The sequence below is a fragment of the Camelina sativa genome, chromosome 15 (genome assembly GCF_000633955.1).
Source record: "Camelina sativa cultivar DH55 chromosome 15, Cs, whole genome shotgun sequence".
NCBI lineage: Eukaryota > Viridiplantae > Streptophyta > Magnoliopsida > Brassicales > Brassicaceae > Camelina > Camelina sativa.
Window position 1 is genome coordinate 5,475,878 of NC_025699.1, and position 23,156 is coordinate 5,499,033.

General features: G+C 32.2%; 4 protein-coding genes across 5 annotated transcripts in view; 1 reads left to right on the forward strand and 3 right to left on the reverse strand.

Annotated features, from left to right (window-relative positions):
- LOC104748158 (aspartyl protease family protein 2-like) lies at positions 251 to 13,518 on the forward strand. Its single transcript, XM_019236667.1, has 3 exons — positions 251 to 319; positions 11,448 to 12,076; positions 12,597 to 13,518. The coding sequence occupies exons 1-3, from the start codon at positions 251 to 253 to the stop codon at positions 13,414 to 13,416; spliced, it is 1,518 nt and encodes a 505-aa protein (XP_019092212.1). The 3' UTR covers positions 13,417 to 13,518.
- On the reverse strand, positions 14,636 to 16,357 carry LOC104745492 (DNA-3-methyladenine glycosylase 1-like). The gene is made up of 3 exons (XM_010466746.2): positions 15,772 to 16,357; positions 15,466 to 15,523; positions 14,636 to 15,363 (listed from the first exon to the last, which is right to left on the reverse strand). Exons 1-3 carry the CDS (start codon positions 16,166 to 16,168, stop codon positions 14,877 to 14,879), a joined length of 942 nt encoding a protein of 313 aa, XP_010465048.1. The 5' UTR covers positions 16,169 to 16,357; the 3' UTR covers positions 14,636 to 14,876.
- On the reverse strand, positions 17,597 to 18,842 carry LOC104745493 (transcription repressor MYB6-like). The gene is made up of 2 exons (XM_010466748.2): positions 18,639 to 18,842; positions 17,597 to 18,478 (listed from the first exon to the last, which is right to left on the reverse strand). The coding sequence occupies exons 1-2, from the start codon at positions 18,799 to 18,801 to the stop codon at positions 17,751 to 17,753; spliced, it is 891 nt and encodes a 296-aa protein (XP_010465050.1). The 5' UTR covers positions 18,802 to 18,842; the 3' UTR covers positions 17,597 to 17,750.
- The window catches only part of LOC104745494 (myb family transcription factor PHL12), a 2,790-nt gene continuing 1,333 nt past the window's right edge, over positions 21,700 to 23,156 (reverse strand). The window contains exons 2-6 of one of the 2 annotated variants that reach the window (XM_010466749.2): positions 23,007 to 23,156; positions 22,835 to 22,911; positions 22,636 to 22,711; positions 22,443 to 22,515; positions 21,700 to 22,339 (exon numbers count right to left, since the gene is read on the reverse strand). In XM_010466749.2, the coding sequence (XP_010465051.1) occupies positions 22,000 to 22,339; positions 22,443 to 22,515; positions 22,636 to 22,711; positions 22,835 to 22,911; positions 23,007 to 23,148 (708 nt within the window). In that variant the 5' untranslated portion in view covers positions 23,149 to 23,156 and the 3' untranslated portion in view covers positions 21,700 to 21,999. The remainder of the gene's footprint in view (positions 22,340 to 22,442; positions 22,516 to 22,635; positions 22,712 to 22,834; positions 22,912 to 23,006) is intronic. The other variant, XM_010466750.2, reaches the window with a different exon arrangement.

A 23,156-nucleotide genomic window follows, 5' to 3' on the forward strand; every position in this document is an offset into this window, starting at 1 on the left:
CCACAAATTACACAACTAGGATAAGTAGCTTTATGGTTAAGCATATAATTCTGTTTGCTTCTTTTAGAGTAAAATTATAATCTTATTATTTAATATCTTCAATTGAAATGCAAAAGTTCTCTTTTTCTGAATTCCGTGAGTTGTGTGTTTGTTGTATACTGTATGTCAAAGAGATGAATACAAAAAGAAATCAATTATGGGATAAATACAAAAAAACCAATTATAAGATAGATGATCCGGAAATCAAGCAATGGCGGGGCATATGGATGATGTCATGATAACATTATACACCATCTCCCCTCCTTTCCTTGTACCATACGTACATGTATACACCACTTACTTAACGAAGGTGCAAGTATAGATACGGTCATTCTTTTTTTTGACGTGTGTTTGTACACATACATGTATAAACCTACAATGCAGTATTATTTCAGTTAGTCTAGCAAATATCAGTGTTCAAGAAAACGGTCTAGGCGGCCGCCTAGGCGCCGTCTAGGCGCTAGGCGCTCAGTAGACGCCTAGATGACCGCCTAAACCGCTTAAAATTACATTAATTTAATTTTAATATTTATTTTTGATTTTTAACTATATAGATTTAAATTATTAAGTTTTATATTTGTATACGTAATTATAAATGTTTATATGTTGTTAATATAACTTAAATAAATGTATTTTTGTTAATTTTGTTTATAATTTATAATTTTTATTTTATTTTTCTAACATATATTTGTACATAATTTTATATATATAATGTTTTATGTTGTAAACGCCTAAACCGCCTAAAAACCGTTTAGGTCTCGATTAGGCGTTCTAGGCGCTAGACGCTGGGTCACCGCCCAGATACCGCCTAGCGCTTTCTTGAACACTGGCAAATATATACACTAATCAAGTGATTTCATGTCAAAAGTATAGTATTGACGACTCTTTTGGTTTTTCTTCTTCAAGATCTAGCTATAAAAACTGGTTTTTGTATAGAGATGAAAACGAAACTTACATAGTAATAGGTATATGCGGTTACAAAATGATTGACTGCATAACAACTACTCGCAAACCTGATTCAGCTTGTTTAAGATTAAGTTTGCAATGGCCCATCCGTCCAAATTAAACCACTCTTTTTTCTTCTATATATACTTTAGTGTGGACCGATCCGTGATTGACGGACCAAATCATATTGGATACAAACCGCAACGGTTTGGCCCATTGCTACATCGCTAGGGGTGAGTTGTTTGACATACGTGGGGTCCCAACTCCCAACAAATCGTTGGCAACAATGAGGCGTTTGGTGATATCACAGATTGTTACTTGTTAGTCTTTTAGTTTAACCAACCAATATCATAGTAGAGTACATCCACACTAACGACGACGATATTAGTTACCCTCTTCTATGATCCTAATAACAAAATGAATATATATTTTCTTTATTTTTAGAAAGAAAAATTCAATTTGGTTTAAATAGCATATTCTGTCTTCATGTTTTCTTTGCCTGGCCTATTCGTATTCACGTTTATCATACAAATGGTTATAAATGACTAGCGCACAAAATAAATATCGTCATGTGGCTACTTGCTTGTAATTATTATGGTATAAGTCGTTTTTTCTCTATACTTGCGGCAGAGAATCAATCAACACCGGCCTTTCATGCCTTTATCCTTTTACCATATCATCTTCTCAATACAATTACTTGTTCTTCTCACAATAAAATAAAACAGTTCAAATCTACCCAATTATAAAACAAAACAGTTTCAAATATTCGCTATTATGTATTCATTTTAATCTCTATGCATGGTTGAAGATATAATTCACTGAATCAGCAAAGCCTTGTAACTTGTTAGTGTTACCAACATTTAATTTTATTAAAATCACCGAAAAGACCCGTGATTAAACCAAATAAATAGTCAATACACCTCCCTGTATTATTCAGCACTGTCGACTTATTATGACAGATGGAAAAAAAAAAAAACATAGTAGAACGCCGTCATGCAGTAGTCTACGCTACTGAGCTACATAACCTATCGAACTTATTGAATCACAATGCAGAAATTGGTAATTTTTTTTTTCTTTTTTATAATTCAGAATAAATCCCCATATCAATGGAAGAGCCCGAAACTAATTTTTAGAGGAGGTGCAGCCCACAGATAGATCCTGTCTCCGGATATTCAAATAGACCGTAAGCAAGGACTCATATCCATGTGGCCACATAGTAAATGAATAGCAATTACGTATCTGGGGAGAATTGATCCCTGGTCTGGACCAAAAAAATTGGTAATTTGCTATGTAAATATATAGCTTTTTCTTTCTTCTTTGTATGTGCAATTGATATGAATTAAGGAGATAATGGAAATAGCATTGTAAGCCGTCCATGAAGTCTCCTTAGGGTTGTTATAATATTTTTCTTTTGTCGTCACCTTAAGATTGTTTTAAGCGTATAACTTTATTGTGTGCAAAGTGCAAACTGGCAGTTTGAATTAATCTCCCTTTCATCATCCACTGTCTTTGTCGTTCGTTTCATATTTCTCGAGCAGTTAGGATATTCTACTATCTATAGTTTTATTACTTTTAATTAGTTTATAATCTTAAATTAAAAGGTTCGGTGATACTAACTATATATTACACCAGTGAATAAAATAACAAACCATTTTTACCAAAAAAAACAAAACATTTCACTGTTTGCTCAATCCGTATATACACAGTATCAAGCGGTGACACTACGAATATACGATATAGTATTTGATTTTAAACTGTTTATACTTTTTTTGAGATGAGGCCAGCGTAGCTTGGATTGGAGTTTAACGCAACACAGTGTGCACGCAGCTCTTTCGATTCGGATATACTCCAATATATAAATACTACACATTATGTCATGTTTTGTGTCTCTATCACCTCCATAATACAGTTTTTTTAGTTTTAAATTTGAACCGACGAATCTATATATATAAAGTTAACTTTTCTCTCTTCTCATTCCTCCACATCATCATCCACCTAAGCAATGATATATATATTTTTGCATTAAAAATAATATTTTAAATATTTATTCATTGCATATTTATTACTCATAATTAATAATATAAAAATTAAATAAAAACGAATTAAGTAAGATTACTTAAAATTTTAAATAGTAAATACAATAATAAAATTTGTTTTAGTAAATAATAAAAGTAAAATAAATGAATATTTTAAAATAGTAAAAATAATACTGTGGATTTAATTTAGTAGTAATGTTATTATTTAAATTTTAACCAAAAAATGATTATATTCCAAAATTTAGAATGGGTTAATGAGTTGTAGAATAGAAGGAAGATTTTAATGTATGGTGGAGTAAAAAAACAATTTATGTAGTTGTATTTATAAAATTCTAAACATAAAAATAAAATTGAAGTGAAACATTTGTTTCTAAGAAACATATATTACAAAGATTTATTATGAAATTTCACTTGTAGAAAAATAAAAGATTAATTACTCACCTCAACTTAAAGTTTTGATCTAAAACGAAGACATTAAAAGGGTCACACTTTTTTTTTTGGGAAAACTATGAAAAAGAATCTTGGAAAAATAATCCATCTAAAAAAACAAAATCAATGGTCATAAAATATAGAAAAAATGATATGTAAGCCGTACAAAAAAAAGTGACATGTGATTTGTATAACATATCTCACAATACATATTATCAACCGGAGCTACAATTCTATAACATGATAAAATATAAAATATAAAACATGCTTGAGATTTCATCAATTCTATTAAATGCTCTTAACCGAAAAAATTGACAGAAACAACATATTTAAAGTACACCATGTTTTTTTGAGAAGATGAATCTAAGGTTGTATCACAAAATTAACATCTGAAAATAACATACATATAAGGGTTTTAGACAAATATGTAACTTAGATTAGTGAACAGATATTCATTGTCGGGTTTAATCGTTTCACCATCTAAGCATTCTTAACTTGGTCGGAAGTTCCATTATGGCAGGTAATGCACTTGGAAAACTCCATTGTAGTGACATAGCAATAAAAATGTTAATGAAATTTTGTATATTTGCATTTAATGTGATATCGCTATGTTTAAATAATCTCTATAATTAGGTCAACCATCGACTTTCGATGTTAGAAATTTTAAAAAGATATTTTTGTGGGATATGAATGTGGAATAAACTCTTCTAGGGAGGTTTTTAAGTCATTTTTTTGTTACTACGTGATATATTGTTGATTTGCCAAAAAAACATTATTGTGATACTAGACAATATATGTTATATATAAATTAGTCAAATAAAAATGACTTTTATATGGATTAATCTTTTAAACTTCAAATGATTAATTATTTTTATATTAAATGATTCTTATTCCTAAAATAATTTAACTAAAATCTCAACCAAATAAATATAACAGTGAAACATTATCTTCAACAATACATTTGTTGTATATCACTTAGTAAAGTAAGTTTAGCGTTTATATAGATTTATACTTAAAATTTTGAATAAATATATTTGAGCTCAAGAATTTAGATTAATAGAAAATATTTTAAATTAAAATTCCGCGCGTGCGCGGGTACAAATTCTAGTGCTATATAAACTTTAAAGGCCAAAAGTACTATTTTTATTTATAAACCAAGTAATGGAACAAACTATATTATTGATGAGAAAGAAAAAAGAAAAACAGAAACCGAAACTATAAACATAGATTACATTATGTTTATTAGAAAACAATAAAAAGTATCTTAGATAGACATAGTCGAATTGACGTATAATCACCGATTATGAAGGATCATTATTTGTCTCTTTTAAGATACGCGTAAAACACATGCCGAAGACTATCAAAATTGCAAAAAGGGCAAAGACGACTATTAACACTAGTGGCGACGGGCCCTCCATTCTTCTCTATTATAATCTTTGTTTGTATTGAAAGCTGAAAAAAGAAATAGAGTATATTCAATCAAGAAGAAGATGTCTTATATAAGTTAATTAGCTTCCAAAACAATGAATGGAAAATTTTGATGACCAAAAAATAATGGAAAACGTTGATACAATTAGTTAATTGAATCTAAAGAGAAATGGTAAATTATTGAGCGAGTAAAAGGATATTGACCTTTTAGGACCCAAAAAAAAAACTGAGGTTTAAATGCTTATCTTAAACACGTATATTCAATATATAAGCGTATCCTAAACATGCCATGTTAGGTTTAAACGCTTTCCAAAATTGAGAATCGTATATTAAATATACAAAATTTGATATTTTTTATAGTAGAAAGCATGTCACATATTGAAAACGATTATTTATGTGGCAGGCTAAGAAAATAGAAAGGCGGTAATATCATAGCTTAACTATTAGTATTATTACTAATGATTTCGAGTCTAGCTAAACTCTAAACTAATGTTAACATCATACACAAAAACTTATTACCAAACGTTTTTGTGAAGCAACAATACTTCCTCGTTCCTCCCAGAAGAAAAAACAAAACAAAAAATAGTCTCTAACAATTCTCTTTTGAAAAGATTCAGACCTATGTATTTAGTTTGTATCTCGTACTTAGATTTGTCACGTTGTGGCTTTTAAAGCACTTCTATTGGAGTCTCAAGTCTGTCAATGAGAAAGCCGTCTTAAAAATAAACTAAAACTAAAAATATATATTAATTGAAAATGGCTAGATAAATAGATATGTTGTTTCTCAAATGAGAGACCCTCTCTCTCATCAAAACATATAACTAGATATGTTTCTCATATGCTTTTTTGTTATTGATTCACAGTTTTTTTTTTATCACAAGATAATATTTAATACTTTTTAGATTTGAAATACTATTTTTGGTCATATGAGAAAAATATATTATATTTGAAATATAGATAATATTTGATCTTATAATATTAATTAATTAGGTCAGATATTATTTTTATAAATAATAAAATAAACTTATCTTATTTATTAAGATCTCTTATGTATAAATTTAAATTATCTATTAAAATTAATTGATATTACTTAAAGTTGATCTAAAATTATTTGTATTGAATCATCAAAATGTTATAACACCAATAAACTAGAATAGTGTTTTGTAAAAAAAAATTATTTATTAAAAATGAACTGTCAAAGCATATCTTATATAATATGAGAAAGTTTTTTTTAATTTTTACTAACAGTGTGACATTTGGCATTCTCTTTTAGCGACACCTATCATAATAAAAACCATATCTTGGATGAGAAATGAAATAGTTTAAATACATGATTATGATTATGCCTTTATGTAGTTTTATAAACCTTAACTTTTACACGTTTTCAAACCATACAATATTTTCTTTCATTAATTGAGTAGGCAATAAAGTTAGTCAGTTAAATCCTATTAAATTATGATAAATTACATAATTTTTTATTAAATAATAAAAAATAAAAATGAATAAAGTGCATAAATAAAAATTTCAAATAGTAAAAATAATACTATGAATTGTATTAGTAGTAATGTTATTATTCAAATTTTAACCAAAAAAATTTCATATTCCAAAATTTAGAATGGATTAGTGAGTTTTAGAATGGAAGTAAGATTTTAATGCATGGTGGAGTAAAAAACAATTTATGTAATTTTATTTATAAAATTCTAAACATAAAAATAAAATTGAAATGAAATATTAGTTTTTAATTAGAAACATATTCTACAAAGATTTATTATTAAATTTTACTTAAAGAAAAATAAAAGCTTAATTACTCAGTTCAACTTAAAAGTTTTGATCAAAAATGAAGACATTGTAATAGTCACACTTTTTTGGGAAAACTATGAAAAAGACTTTTGAAAAAAATAATCTGTCTAAAGAGACAAAATCAATGATCACAAAATATAGAAAAAATGATATGTAAACTGTTACAAAAGTGACATATGATTTGTGTAGCATATCTCAGAAGATATATTATCAACTGAAGCTACAATTCTATAACATGATAAAAAAATTTAAATATAAAACAAGCTTGAGATTTTATTAATTTTCTCATATACTTTTAACCCAAAACATTGGGAGAAACAACATATTTAAAGAACACTATGTTTTTTTTTTGAAAAGACGAAGATGAGAATGCATCATTAAATTAACATCTGGAAACAGCATATGAAGTTTTAGAAGATATGTAATTTGGATTAGAGAACATATATTCATTGTCGGGTTTAATGGTTTCACCATCTAAGAATTCTTGACTTGGTCGAAAATTCTATTATTGGAGGTGATGTATTTGGACAACTCCATTGTAGCGAAATAACACTAAAAATGTTTATAAAACTTTGTATATTAACATTTAATGTGTGATATCAATATGTTAAAATGATCTCTATATAATCAACGATCAACAGTCGACATTAGAACTTTTAAAAAGATATTTTCATGAGATATGAATATAAAATGAACTCTTCTAGGGCTAATAGGTCAGAAGACGGTAGACTCTTCGAGTGAGGTTTTTTAAGTAATTTTTTTTGTTACCATGTGATATATTGTTGATTTGCCAAGAAAACATTATTGCGACAATAGACAATATATGTTATATATAGATTAGTAAAATACGTATAGCTTTTATATAGATTTATGTTTTAAACTTCAAATGATTATATTTCTATTCAATAAAAATCACGCGCAAATAGATATAACAAAAAAATATTATTTTCAACAATATATATGTTGTATATTATGTAGTAAAGTAAGTTTAGTGTTTATATAGATTTATATTCAAAAGTTTAATCATTCTATAACATTTCTAATCATTCTATCCAGCAACCTAACATAACACTAACCAAGGTTCCAACAACATAACCAATAAATCCAATAACACACAAACGAGACCCTAGATCATCCTCCTCCTCATCGCCATGATTCCACGATCATACTTTGCCTTTACCTGCACACCACAAACAACAATTGAGATGCGTAAGTATTATCATAAATACTTAGTGAGGCCATCCTCCCATCTACTAGGTTATACACACAAGCATATGAGACCCTCATGTTTAAGCAAGCAAACAAAACACAAGCAATACATCAAACCAGGAAAACAAGTCTCGGATGAGACTGGTGTCGACCGATGCTAAACCGGTGTCGATCGATGCTAGGAACCATGGTGTCGACCGATGCTTGAACGGTGTCGACCAATGCTGACACAAACAGTGTCGACCGATGCTCGAACGGTGTCGATCGATGCCATACCTGCAGACGCGAACTGCACGAACACGAACGTCGAATCCCGATTCCAATCATCTTGATTTCGTCCCCAAACTCACCCAAATGACACAAAAACCTATGGGAAACTCGAAAACAACACACCCAAGCAAGCAAACACCACAAATAGACAAAGAACAGCCAAACAAAAGAGATTTCATGCTTAGATCAACCATGGTCAAGCACTCACCTCAAAAATAGGAAGATTGGGTTGAGAAATCGATGGAATCAACACCTCCAGGAGCTTCTCCTTCGTTCCCAGCAACAGCTATCCCTTCTACAGTCACAGATCTCTCCAAAATACCAAGAACAAGCCCAGAAACTTACAGAAACGTTTTCTCTCTTTTTCTCCCTTTTTCTCACTTAACGGCGACAAGTGAAACTCCCAAAACCCTTAATTCGTCGATTCTTCCCTTATAAAAGCGATTTAGGGATTTCTAATTGAACCAAACCGAACCAAACAGCAATTAAAACAAACCCGACAAAACCGAAATTCATGGTGTCGATCGTTGTGTATCGATCGAAACCCACACCATAACTACAATATTTGGTTTGCGGATGATACATATTAATATTTTCGATTAAAATCCCGTGCGTGCGCGGGTACAAATTCTAGTATAAATGAAAAAAAAAATCTAAGAAATCCAACTTTGCAAAAGACAGCCAATGAGGATATGACAGCTATACATCTTTACTCTCGCCCATGGTGACGACTTTGACTCTCTTTGGCCTCTCCCCCTCTTGTCCTCGCGTACAATTCATCCATACATATATTATATACCTAACCCTTTCAATCATATGGAACGTATTTTGTGTTTTTCTTTTTGTTATAAAACAATTTATGATGTAAGATCAGTTTCATCACCCTTCTTGAATACGTTAGCATACCTTCGGTTTCTTCCTAGTGGTCTCAATTAAGTAAAAAAAATAACCGACTTCAATTGTTGGAATTTGGATTAAATGCATTCATCTTATTATTTTTATTTTTTTCTGAAAGAAAACTAAGAAAGAACATTGTGTAAATGAAAATTTATGTTTCGAATTGTATCAAAAGTTATTGGAGGAGGATCCAACATAGTAAACATTAATTGTCAAAAAAATAAGTAAGAAACTCAATAATTTTGAGAATAGATCTCACAATATCTGTCATTGTTGACCATTTAGCTACATTGCAAAAGGTTTACTTTTGTTTTCTTGTTGAATGAACTAATTAAAAAGACCACGAAGAAAAAAAATGTGAAACTATGTTCTCTAAACTAAATATTTACGTGTTGAATATCTAATAGACTAATACTAGTCCATTTTATTTTATTTTAATAGTATTTAGATTAATAAAACAAATTTAAGAAGTGTTTTGGTTTTAATACTGTTCTGTACTGTTATGTACAAGCGTTTATGAACAAATCACCATAAAGCTTGTACGTGGGAAATACAAACGTGGACATGTCCCGTTTCGTCTTTAAGTAAACACTAATTTTTTCCTAAATCGTTACAAGTATTTAGGCCCTGATTGGTAAGCTATTTTTAAGACTTTAAAATTTTTTAAAGTCATGACAGTCATTTTTTTACCAATCAGGCTTTTTTGGCTTTTAATTTTTTTAAAGTTTTAAAAGTCACTTTTTTTTTCTCTTCCTTGTTTTCCTTTCTTTTTTAAAGCGTCAAATTCATGCTTTAAAACAAAACAATTTTTAAAGCATTCTTTTTTTTCACCCTTTTATATTTAAAAGCTCTTCAAAAGTATATATAAATATTTTATATACTTTATTTTTATAAATTAATTATTCTCATTTTTTTCTCTTTTTTTTAAGACCCATTTCAATAATAAATTTTATTTTTTCATCATCATCACTAATAATATTATAAAAGAGTTTATGAAATTCATCATTAATAAGAGAATAACATTCAAACAATGCATTGATTAGTGGTTAATAGATTTTTGACTAGTTTTTATAAATTAATGAATTATTCTAGATTTTTGTGACTAGATTTTTGACTAGTTTTTATATATTTTATTTTTATAAATTAATTATTCTCATTTTTTTCTCTTTTTTTAAGACCCATTTCAATAATAAATTTTATTTTTTCATCATCAGCACTAATAATACTATAAAAGAGTTTATGAAATTCATCATTAATAAGAGAATAACATTCAAACAATGCATTGACTAGTTTTTTTTTTTGCATTATTTAAAATTTAATAAGTTAATAAATTGATGTCTACAACTTCAATTATTTATTTCTTATTCTTATAGTTGTTTGTTTTTAATTAGTTTTCAAACAAAATTTCATATTTGATTGATTTATATTTTTTAAAATTTTAATTTATCATTAATAAAATTTATTTTGTCATTAAAATGTTATATAAATTAATTTTTGACATAATATATATTTATTATTAATATTTATAATAATAATAAAAATAACAGCTACAGCTTTAAAAGTTATTGGTAAACAATCAGATTTTAACAGTTAAAGTTTCTACAGTCAAAGCATCTACAGCCAAATTCTCTACAGCTAAAATTTTAAAGTCAAAGTTTTTACAGCCAAAAGTAACAGCCGTTACCAATCAAGGCCTTAAAGCCGTTAAATTTGTGGTGAAAGACTTCTAAAGATTGCTAAAGATTATTCAATACTAATTTTACTGTTTAGTTTTAAAAAATCTTGTAAAATATTTTAAATAATCTCTGTATTTTTCTGATACTTTCCATAATTTTATTTTGTGAATAAAATGTATAATCATGAACCAATAACATAATAATTGAATTTATTAACAATCATAGATTCATTTATTTTATTTGAATAACACAAAATTTTAATGACATTATAAAAGTCTGAATCCAATAAACCATATTTGTTAAGATTTTAAATGAACTTTTACAAATTACAAAATAATAACAACAGAGTTTAGTAAAATCTTATCTAATAACAACAAATTCTACATAACATTTTAAGCCTTTAAAACTCTATTCAAATCACAAAACCAATAGTCATCCTTTAAATTCATTAACAATCTTATATTTTTTGTCTTAACTGAATAACACAAAACTTTTAATGACTTTATAAAAATCTGAATCCAATAACCCAGATTTGTTAAAATTTTATATGAATTTTTACAAATCACAAACTAATAACAATAAACTTTAAATAAGTTTAATGAAATCTTATCTAACAACAGATTCTAAATAACATTCTAAATATTTAAAACTCTACCCAAATATCAAACCAATAACTTATCCTTTACAATAACTGATAATTATAAAATAAATAAAAAAGGAAGAGAGAGAGAAGCGTTTCATCAATGTGTATATAAATACTCTGTTTTGGAAACAGAACCCAAAAGGGGCAAAAACAAGAAGACGAAAAGAAAAAAAAATGCAGAGAAACAAGAAGAGACTAGTGCTCTCCTGTCTCATCACGACGATGCTCCTCCTAATCGCCGCCGCAGATTCCACTAAAGCCACGTCGGTGCGGCTCGAATTAACGCACCGAGACACTCTCTGGCCTAATCCTCTCAGCCGCATTGGGGACAGTATCGGCGCCGACCATAAGCGTCACAGTTTGATATCTCGGAAGCGTACTATGTACAAAGGAGGAGTTAAAATGCCTCTGGGATCAGGGATTGATTACAGAACGGCTCAGTACTTCACGGAGATAAGGGTCGGTACTCCGGCTAAGACGTTCAGAGTGGTGGTTGATACAGGGAGCGAGCTCACTTGGGTGAATTGTAGGTACCGTGGGAGAGGCAAAGGTAAAGCTGAGAATCGTAGAGTGTTTAGAGCTGAAGAGTCTAAGAGTTTTAGAACAGTTGGATGCTCTACTCAGACTTGTAAAGTTGATTTGATGAATCTTTTCTCACTTTCTACTTGTCCTACTCCTTCAACTCCTTGCTCCTACGATTACAGGTAACACACTTTTTCTCAATTATTTGAAGACAGAGTCAAATGTGATTAGGTTAGGTTTGATTATTGAAATTTTGTAGTGATGGTGATGGTGGAATTTACAGAACATTTTAATGGAGGAACAACAACTGTTTAAGGAATTGTTTGTGTTTTCAGACAAGATATTTTAGAGAGAAAAAGTTTGGTGGTCAATCAATGAGAGAGAAGAGGGGAACATGGACCTCTCTCTCTAGGTCTCTATCTCTTGTCACTATATCATTGTCTCTTCTCATCAGCATATGTAGATTTAGAGAACTCTTGGGGTGGCATAGATTAGATGCAAGTGTATGTAAAGGGAGGGTGAAATTAAATGTGAGTTGAGCTACAATTCAGCACTATACATAAATGTCACTTATTGTGACTTGTGAGTTAGGTTTGACGTTTGAGCATACATAAATTTTCAAACCTCTCTTACGACAGTTAACCTAATGTAAAAAATTGTTAATGATCTGAAATTAACATTGAATTGATGGGTTTGGAATAGATATGCGGATGGGTCAGCGGCACAAGGCGTATTTGCAAAAGAGACAATCACAGTTGGTCTAACAACTGGTCGTAAAGCTAGACTCCACGGTCTCCTCATCGGTTGCAGTAGCTCCTTTAGTGGACAGAGCTTTACCGGAGCTGATGGGGTTCTTGGTTTAGCCTTTAGTGATTTCTCCTTCACTTCAACAGCCACTAGTCTCTTTGGTGCCAAATTCTCTTACTGCCTCGTTGATCATCTCTCACACAAAAACGTCTCTAATTATCTCATCTTTGGCTCTTCCTCCTCTGCCACCAAAAACGCCCCCGGACGAACCACCCCGCTTGATCTTAGAGTCATTCCACCCTTCTACGCGATCAACGTCATAGGAATCTCCCTCGGAGACGAAATGCTCAATATCCCCGCGCAAGTATGGGACGCAACAGCCGGTGGTGGGACTATCTTGGACTCAGGAACTAGCCTCACGTTATTGTCCGAAGCCGCGTATAAACCGGTGGTTACGGGGCTTGCACGTTACCTTGTCGAGTTGAAAAGAGTCAAACCAGAAGGAGTACCGATTGAGTATTGTTTTAGTTCCAAGGCCGGGTTCAACGAGAGCAAGTTACCGCAACTGACGTTTCATATGAAGGGTGGTGCACGTTTTGAGCCGCATCGTAAAAGTTACCTGGTAGATGCTGCGCCTGGAGTCAAGTGTTTAGGGTTTATGGCGGCGGGAACGCCGGCGATTAATGTGGTTGGGAATATAATGCAGCAGAATTATTTGTGGGAGTTTGATCTTAGGGCCTCAACTTTGTCTTTTGCTCCCTCTTCTTGCACTTAGCTCTGTCTTGGCCATATTCTTGTGTTTATTATACTTTGATTAATTGAAATATACTATATTGTTTTGTTAGTGATTGAAATAAAAACATGTTTGTTGTAAAAATTGCAATACAGTTAGCTTTTTAATACACTTCTGTTTATCTTGATCTTCTTGTAAATCGTTCATAATCCTTTACAAAATTCGTCATCGTTGGGCCTTTAGAAGATAAGGCACACTTATACCGTTAAAAGGGCTGTACATAGAGCAGATAAAATGAGTTTAATTGTAATAAAGATTGGGCTCAGAAGCCCATTCCTAATAAGTTTTATACTCTGACAAGACTAGGCTGTTTCTGACAATAGGAATCTTATGCATCGTTGTATTATACTGTATCTCATGCGCTCTCTTCACAGAGCATATTTCTCTTTTCATTTTTACCACTCTGTCACTTATGGAACATTAGTAACGCTTGTAGAGTACTCTGTTTTGTACCAAAAGTAACCCATCTTTGCTTAAAGATCACATCATCTTCAACACACCAAAAATTAAAACCTACTAAAAGGAAAATATAGATTGAATAAACATATAGAGTGAAGAAGGAGCGTTGTTGTTGGAACTTGTGAAATGAATAAAACTATAAAAGAGTGGGAATATAGATTGTAGAAAATAAGTTAAATTTGGGAGATGGGGGGAAACACATAGTCACATACCCAATGACCAATCCCATCATGTTCATGGCATCCACTAAAATGATCCAATCATTATTGGTGACAGAGAAGCATCACATGCTGCATCATCATGACATTTGCTTCTACGAGAATCAATCACTACTTACTCTTCTTTCAATAGTACAAATGTAAATAAAATATCATAGACCATCGAATGATGATAAATAATACGTATGGGAACCAAGAAGATGCTCAATTTTTCCATCCGGTCGTTTAGGCGGCCAAAATCGTCTGGCAAGTTAATTTTTGGTCTAATATGTTTAAAATTGATCAGTGGAAAAGTTAAATTGCTTTTGGTCTTTAGATGTTCGGTTAATTATGTTTTAATCCTTTTCACCAATATCATGAAAAGTTATATAACATTATGTATACAATTTTACACCAATTAAACATATAAGGATACAATAAACAAACTATCGATGGTTTTTGCTTAATCTCAGATCAATTTGCTAGGCGTCACACCATTCTCGAACGTCTAATTTTGACGTTATAGAATTTTTGAACAATAGATAAATCCAATGAAAATCAATTACTATTTCAATTTGTCACACCACACATACATCAAAAAAACCTTATACATGTGATTTTAGAAAACCTCACACAACAGAAAATAATCAAACGAGGCTTATCTTACATAGCCAAATTAAAAAAAAAAAAAAAAAAAAACCCGCGATATCTTTTTTCCTACACCTATATTTTGCACTCGAAAGTTAAATGAAAACAACACTTTCACTTAAACTAAAAATTTAATAATTAGGGATTGTTTGCGAGGATAGTGCAAGGAATGTGGCGACAGCAAGTGAGCAAGTGGTCGTTAGTAAGACCAGCGGCTTGCATGAATGAGTGAACCACAGTTGGACCAACAAACCGGAAGCCTCTACGAACCATGTCTTTGCTGATGCTTTCAGACTTCGATGTCTTGACCGGAATCTTGTGTCCAATCTTGTAGTTCGTGGAGATGGGCTTGTGGTTCACAAATCCCCAAAGGTATTTCCCTAGTGAGCCGAACGCTTTCTTGATCTCTACGATCTTTGTAGCGTTCTCCACAACACCTCTCACTTTGCTCATCTCTATTTTGTATTCGATGCTTATTGCACTCATCTCTTTCTCGGTGAGTTTGGCAACCGCTTCCGCCTCAAACTCCATAAACGCCTTCCTGTAGTCATGGCGTTTTCTTAAGGTTGAAGTCCAGTCGGAGCCTACTTGTGCCCCGCTGAGGGTCAGCAGTTCGAACAACATCCTGAAATAAAGAATTAAAGATATTTAATTTACTATTTGATGAGAATTAAATGAAATATCAATTAGCCTTTTATATATATGGAAAGAAGTGTTATGTACGCACTTGTCATCATGAACTGGAACTCCCCATTCTTCATCATGGTAGGCCACGTAAATAGGATCTGAAGATAACCAAAAGAATCTGTTAAAAACTATATGTATAATATAAATTAAGATGAACCTATATTAAAGTTAAACCAAAAAAAAACTTCAAAACTACTATAATAATCCTATATGAGTCATGAGCTAATTTAGACATTATTATTAATTGATTTTTGAGTATTTGATTTTGAATTGAAACTTAGTAAAATTAGAGTTGAAGAGAGAACACAAAAAAAAAATAGTAACAAAGAGATAAATGGATTTATACCAGAAGTGGGGGTGAGGAAGCTGCACCTCTGAGGATGAGGGTTAGGGTTAGAAATAAGAAGAGGGACGACTTTAGAAGAAGTGAAATTAATGGTTGATTTGGATCTGCCGTAATGAGCAATCTTTAGTTTCCTTAGGGCTTGTTGTGCCGCCACTTGTTCTCTCCTCACGGCTGCTATACTTCCAGGAGCCTCAGTTATGAGCCAGGAAGAATAGCTCTCTCCTTCCTTAAAACTCTTTGATTTCTTGCGCTCTAAGATTCCTCTCGTTTTGGCAGCACCATTATTGCTCATCACACTGTCTCTCTTGAGGGACTCAGATCGGTCCATTAGACGATTGCAATTACTTGGCGGCAACATTCCTCTTTTGGCCAAACTGATTGCCTCCGTATTGCTCATATTCTCTTATATCAATTCTTAAGATATTATGGATGATGGAAGCTGTATTAGTAAAGAGGAAGAGAGAGAGAGAGAGAATGGTTGAGATAACGATGGTGATGAATTAGAGAAGAGAAGTGATTGTGTACGTATATATATAATTGTGAAGGGCAAGGAGAGTTGAAGTAAGGGCAATATGTAAACATTCTTACAAAGTGAACATTATTCTAAAACTAAAACCGTGTGGATATTATTGGATTAGTTCAACAAGTAATAACAAAAAAAAAAAAGAGAGAGAAGGAATATAGAAAAGAGAAGAGAGGCAGAGCATGTGCGGGATTTGATGCAAAGATGCCACCAAATCATCCCATGTGACCTTTTAAGTCTTCCCCTAACTATTTGTGTTTACTTTTCTTTTGCTACTTCCATATTCTTTCTTGTACTATTATTTTAGGCTGCTTTTCCTATTTATCTTCTGATATTTTTGTAATTTTTGTCACACACACATTTAAATCATATTTACAAAAGCAGTTTAATTTACAACTTACAAGAAAAACAATTAAAGTGTTTTTGTTTTGTTCAATTGTAATTATTTGTATGTCACCGCATCTTCTAACTTCCTCGCATCTTTTGCCTTTGTCATACATAATTTTTTCTCTTCATGCACAATTTCTTTTTTTCTTTTTATGGAATGCAATTTTTAGAGAAATTGGGATGAAGTTAAAAAAAGGACCAAAACCAAGTAATTAATCAAAGTGTTTACGATGAAAGGAGATAAGGTAAGAGACAGACCATGTGGTTCCACTTATCCTCTCTATCCATTATTACCAATACTATAATTATAACAAACACTACGTAGTTAATACCATATCCTTTATTCTCGATCTACTGTGCCTCGGTGTCGTCTCCGTGTTGCTCGTCAATCATTTCAATATACATGAGATTATTATTATGTTTGCGTCATCCGTTTTGTTTCATTTCAATCAATATTTTCTAACGCGGATCGGAACGTAATAATTGGATTGCCGTTTTGTGATTAATATAACCGACAGTTTCAACACCTGTTCATATATTCATGTACAAAGTGTAAGTCCGCAATTTAATCAGAAGAATGTAAGTAAGTAACAGGTGAGAGGACCATGTGGCAATGTAACATGTTCCCTCTTTTGCCGTTGCTCTTCCCACGAAGTTTCATTAAAAACTGTAGCATTATTATTTCCGTACCAATCAAGTAATCAACGGAAGGAATATCGCCGTATAGTCTCGTCGTCAATCATAGTGCGAACGATGCAAGAACATTATTGAATTTATTGGGCCTTTATTGGGCTAACTTTGTTTATTGGTAAGAATCTAACACCATATTTTTCAACATACTTAGCCCACCTGATGCTGCGCAAGTATAAAACGATGATACTAAAGCCGAAAAAGCCCTTAATTAATTACGTGAAAACTACTCTTACATTAACGAGGGGAAAAAATGACACACTGATTTGATTTGGAAAAATTCTCAGCTTTTCAAAACTAGTGAAAAGGAGAAAGTGGCAAATTCATATACTTATATATATACACTTGAGAAAATGAAAAATATTGTAGAGTAATTAAGCTAAAAGGTCCAGCCAAGATCATCCAAGGGGTTGAAATCAATAGACATTGCAGAGGAGAAAATGGAAGCAAAATCAGGATCAAAAGCAGAAGAAGAAGGAGTACTAAACAAAACATCCATGTTGAGATCATCATCATCAACTCCTACTACTGACTTATCACCCGGCAACATCGGAGCTTCGTGGTGGATCGCCATTTCATCAACATTTGACCAGTTAGGAATCATATTCTCATCATCCAAAAGACTTGACATGGTATCGTTGGTAGGGATCATGGTTTGAGAAGGGATTAAAGTCCGGACAGGAGATTTAAGTCTGTTTGGTTTAGTGGAAGTGGGAGGATTGATGTTTGTGATTGAAAAAGCAGTGGTTGTTTGATCAAGATCACTAGGGTTCTTCATGATGGACGTCGTCTTTCTTGACTTGGAAATATTATTATTAGAAGAAGAGGAAGAAGAAGATCTTTTATGTGAAGGCATAAGGTTATGCGTAGAAGGGTCTAAGCCTTGAGAAAGAAGTTTCTTCTTAATGCATGAGTTCCAAAAGTTCTTGACTTCATTATCAGTGCGTCCAGGTAAGTGCTTTGCAATCTGAGCCCATTTGTTACCAAGAATACGATGGACATCGATTATGATTTGCTCTTCCTCTTCGTTAAAGGAACCTCTCTTCAGATCAGGCCTCAGATAGTTTATCCACCTTAATCTACAACTCTTCCCACATCTTTGCAACCCTATTTACACACATATATACATACTGTTAGCAAAAGTGTATATAAAAAGAACATAGCCACGTACATAGGCTAGTTCACTCATTGCTAATTAGTTTTGAATTTCTCACAAATATATGAAAACAAAAATAGTAAAAAGAGTTGGAGATAGAAGATACAAAACCGGCTAGCTTTGGAACGGAACTCCAACTAGGATGCCCATGAGTGGTGATATAACGAAGAAGCTTCTCGTCTTCCTCTGGAGACCAGAGCCCTCTTTTCACTTTGTGTTTCCCGCAGCATCGATGTCCCATATCATCTCTTTTCATTTCCCATTTCTCTCTCATCTTCGTAATTTTATATATACAGAGTCTCTTGGTGTTTATAAACCAGCAGGTTCATTATTTAATTGATTAACCCACATTAGTACTAATTTCTTCCTTGGGATAATTAATCTATATGATTAACCAAACTTGTGTTGCTTCTCTTTTTTCTGTCTTCAAACGGAAGACTGATTAGAGACAATGGTTGTTCACGTCACTTTCCTTAACAAAATCATCTTTGTATCTAGTTAACTTGTGATTCTCGTTATTGCCATACATTTGCATGTTTGCATCCTGTAATTATCAGTTTAGTTTAATGCAATGGTTTTAATGATCTTATATAGTATGCTTTAACGGACACTCATTAAATTGTTGTATACTGGACTTCAAAATACTTCGGAACATTGGTAAGAAAAATAGTACTAGAATATAACACAAGTTATTGTCATGGGATCATGGTGTTACGTTATTTTGGATTAATGACTCGTTGGGGTTTCAGACCTTTCACGCTTCTTTGTGAACAAGATATAATATACGCATAAACGCTATAAAGAAAAATAAAAAAAAGCATCATTTATACGAGCGTTGCCCTTCACTAGCTTCATTAACCTATATAATATAACATATGTGTATGGTTAAATGCAGTACTAGAGTCGTCAACTATTTAGATGATCATATAATTATTCATATTTTATATTTTGATTTGAAAAAGTTAGCTATCTACTAGATTAAGTTTCATCCCACTTTTTTACCATGTAAACTTCGACATAGCGTAAAGATTTTTTTTTTTCATTTATATATACAGATGACTCTAGACTAAACACAAGCTAATTTTCGGAGACTATGGACAAATCAAGTATTTTCATTTAAAATTTGTATCTATATACAGTAATTATGATTGCAATATATATAGTAAATCGCTATAAAAGTATTCAGATCATCTCAATCCAGGGCGAACCCAACCCACTATAGGATTCGATCGATCGGCTGTATCGTGGAAACCAATATGAACAAAAACATAAGGTAACTAGTCCCAACCGGGTAGTTTTATCGTCATAAGGGGAGACTACATATCTTTGCAAGTTTGTTAGTTTTTGTTGATATAATCGAGGAAGCAAGCAACACCAACTTTTGCAGTGAGTTTGGATATATTATGGGAATCACAAATAATATTATTACCCGTACATACGTTTCATTTACTAACAAATTAGTTAAAATTAGAGGTAAAGTAGGGATCACGAATGCATAAAAATTCCGACCTAATCTCAACAACTAGAAACTTGAATCATTCCATAAACCTTCCGAATAACATTTTCTGCTTAAGTAAGCCACGTACGCGTCAAGCTTAATGTAGATATAGTTCTACAACGCAACGTTTATTTGAACCCGTCAAGTTAAACGTAAGAATAAACTAATTAATGGGTGGGGAGAAAGTGGTTAATTAACATAAATAATATACAGCCGTCGCTGTTAATTACCGTATATTGTAAAAAATCTTTGTCTAGATGAAGCTACAAATATTTTAACTAGACTCTTGTTTTGGTTTTCCATTAATATAACGTAGTCCTCTCTTTCAGTCCTTTTTTCTTCTTATATAATATTTGCTTTATTGATAAACCCTAACCATGGGTAAACTGATGGAATAGACCACTAGGTACTCTTTATATATATTATCTTTAAAAATCTAAAATTATAGAAAAAAGAGGCAATAGTTGGGCCATTCTGGTATTAGTTTGACATCATGAAGTCAGAATGATGCAACACAATTCATTTTTCTAAATCTTACAATAATTGGGTAATCATGATTCATGTTCCAAGACACGTATGTGATTTAGCAATTGTAAGAGTAGTAGCAAAGAAGCTCTTTTATACGTATAGCTAGCTCTTTTCTGGGTGTTATCTTTCTTGGTTCAAGATTTTTTTTTTTTTTTTTTTAACGACCAAATGTTTAGTTTAACTTACATTTATCAACGTGACAAACATTACAATAACGATTCTGGGGAGTTTATATTCTGTTTCTTTTTTAAAGTATATTTATATTAAAAAAAAAACAAATCAGCTTAAAAAGGAGATATGAACAAATCTTTGGACGGGAAAGATATTTACATATTAACCTTTTTTGTTGTTAGAAAAAGGTGAGAAGAACGAATAATAATAAAAATCTGGATTTCTGAAAGCTGGTGAAGTGTGAGAGAAAACAAACAACACAATTACTCCATCGTCCAATCTTATCTTTAAGTTATGTATAAGTCCTTACAGAAAACTTTTAAAAACACATCCATTTTTGACCGCTTCAGACCCAAAAGACTTACATTGACTCATCAACCGACAGACTCGAGAGTCGAGACTATAAAATTACAATACTCTTGCTAGTCTATGAAGTATGAATTAAAGAATATGAATTAAGTATGAAGCCTCCAATATACTGACCTTTAATCGTAGGACAATCTCACCACTTCAAAATATAAGAATACACTTTCTAGTTTTACGCTTTTGGCCCAAATTTCAATTATTGGACACTAGCAAGAATATTTTGGAATGTGGGCAATTGGAAAATTAACTGACAAAACTTTTCACAAAACCCTGCAATTGCAAGTATTATTTTTTTGCAGTGATATTTTCTTGTAAGGAAATTATGATTTATGAGAGATAGATTATGACTGGAGTGGTTAACAGGCCAAGTATCGTCGGATGGTGATGATGGCTAGAAAAGTGACTAGTAGAAAGAAATACGATTTGATCGGTTATAATTGTGCATGTAGACTTTCTTACAAAAATAAGAAGAATTAGGTTTGTATGTAAATGGATGTGACTTAAAAAAAAAAAAAGTCAGATATCATAAGCTTTAGAACAAAACCATCGAAAGAACAAAAACAAATAAGAAGAATTAGGTTTTTGGAGAATTAGGATCGTATTTAGGAGGACTATAAAAATGTTTTAAAGTCGATAGGGTAAAAGTGTAAAACCTTTAAATTTTACTTACCACTCACCCCATAATCTTTAAAGCATTTTGCAATTAAACACATAATAAAACATATAGGCATCATGAGGCAGCCTACTTCACCATATGTTATCAGCACATTTTTATATCAAGCGAATAGCGAAGACTTCATGTTTGGCAGAAGTTATTACGAGTAAATTTGCGCAGTTATACACCAAGTGCGCATCAGAAACTAGAGTAGAAAGAGTCAAATAGCTTAGCTAGATCTATATATGTACTCTCTAACCGAGACAAACCGTACGGCCCTTAGTGATGGAACTCCGAGAATCTTGCAGGGTGAAGCTGGAATTGATGTCAGGGAGAATCAACGTAGAGTCCATGGAGGAAGAGGAAGGAAAATGATCCTCGAACCATGGGATTGGGAGTGCCGATGTGTTGTTACAAATATTGGTGCGGTCGAAGAAAAGAGTAGAGTAGTCTTTGGTAAGGCTTGCTTCTTGGGTTTCACATGCTTTCTCCAACATGCTCTCCATGTATTTCCCTTGTGCTTCTATCCTTTGATTCACTTGTCTCTCTAATTCTACTTCTTCCTCTATCCTTCTTTGCACTTCCATTTGCATCCTTCATCGCCATCCATAATTACCATTTCTATATCATTAGATTTTGAGTACATATCTATCTATTCGAATATAATTAATTAGGATTTGGAATTCAAAGCGCATACTCGTTCATATTGCGACCAATGATCAGCGGACTAGTAGTAAATACAGCATTTCTTCGAAGATCCAACATGGAAGCTGCATGCATGATATTGGTTAACATATATTCATAACTCAATCAACAATTAACCAATTATGGTATCATTTTTTTCGGAGCACATATAAATTATTTAAAAAGGCTGATGAATTATGACGGACCTCTATTAGTATCCCTAATATTGATGGAGTGATTTTGATTATGCTCCTTGTGAGGCTGCTTCCCAAGTCTGAACTTCTGTAGTTAAAACACACGCATATTTTAAAAATCCTAAACGCCACGAATAGATAGGAAACTAACTAAGAAGAAGAAAAAATGAATGAAGAGGAAACTGAGGAAGAAGAACATGAGGGTAGAGACCTGGAGATGGCTCTTGAGATGATAAAGCGTAAGACCCTTCACACCCATCACTCTCATTATCGTCTTTGGTGTGGCCTCTGCTGATATATATCACAATTAATATAGCTCTAGGCTCTAGCTAGAGTTTATACATATAGAGATACAAATGATGATGATGATGATGAAAACGTACTATCAGGGCCTCCAAGGTGGGTGACGGCGTCAACGAAGCGTTCATGAAGCTCTGCCGTCCAGCGAAGGCGAGGCTTAGGGTCAGTAGTGAGGACGAGACCTGATGATGAATCATCTCTCATCTCCTCCCTCGACTGCATCATTTAACTAA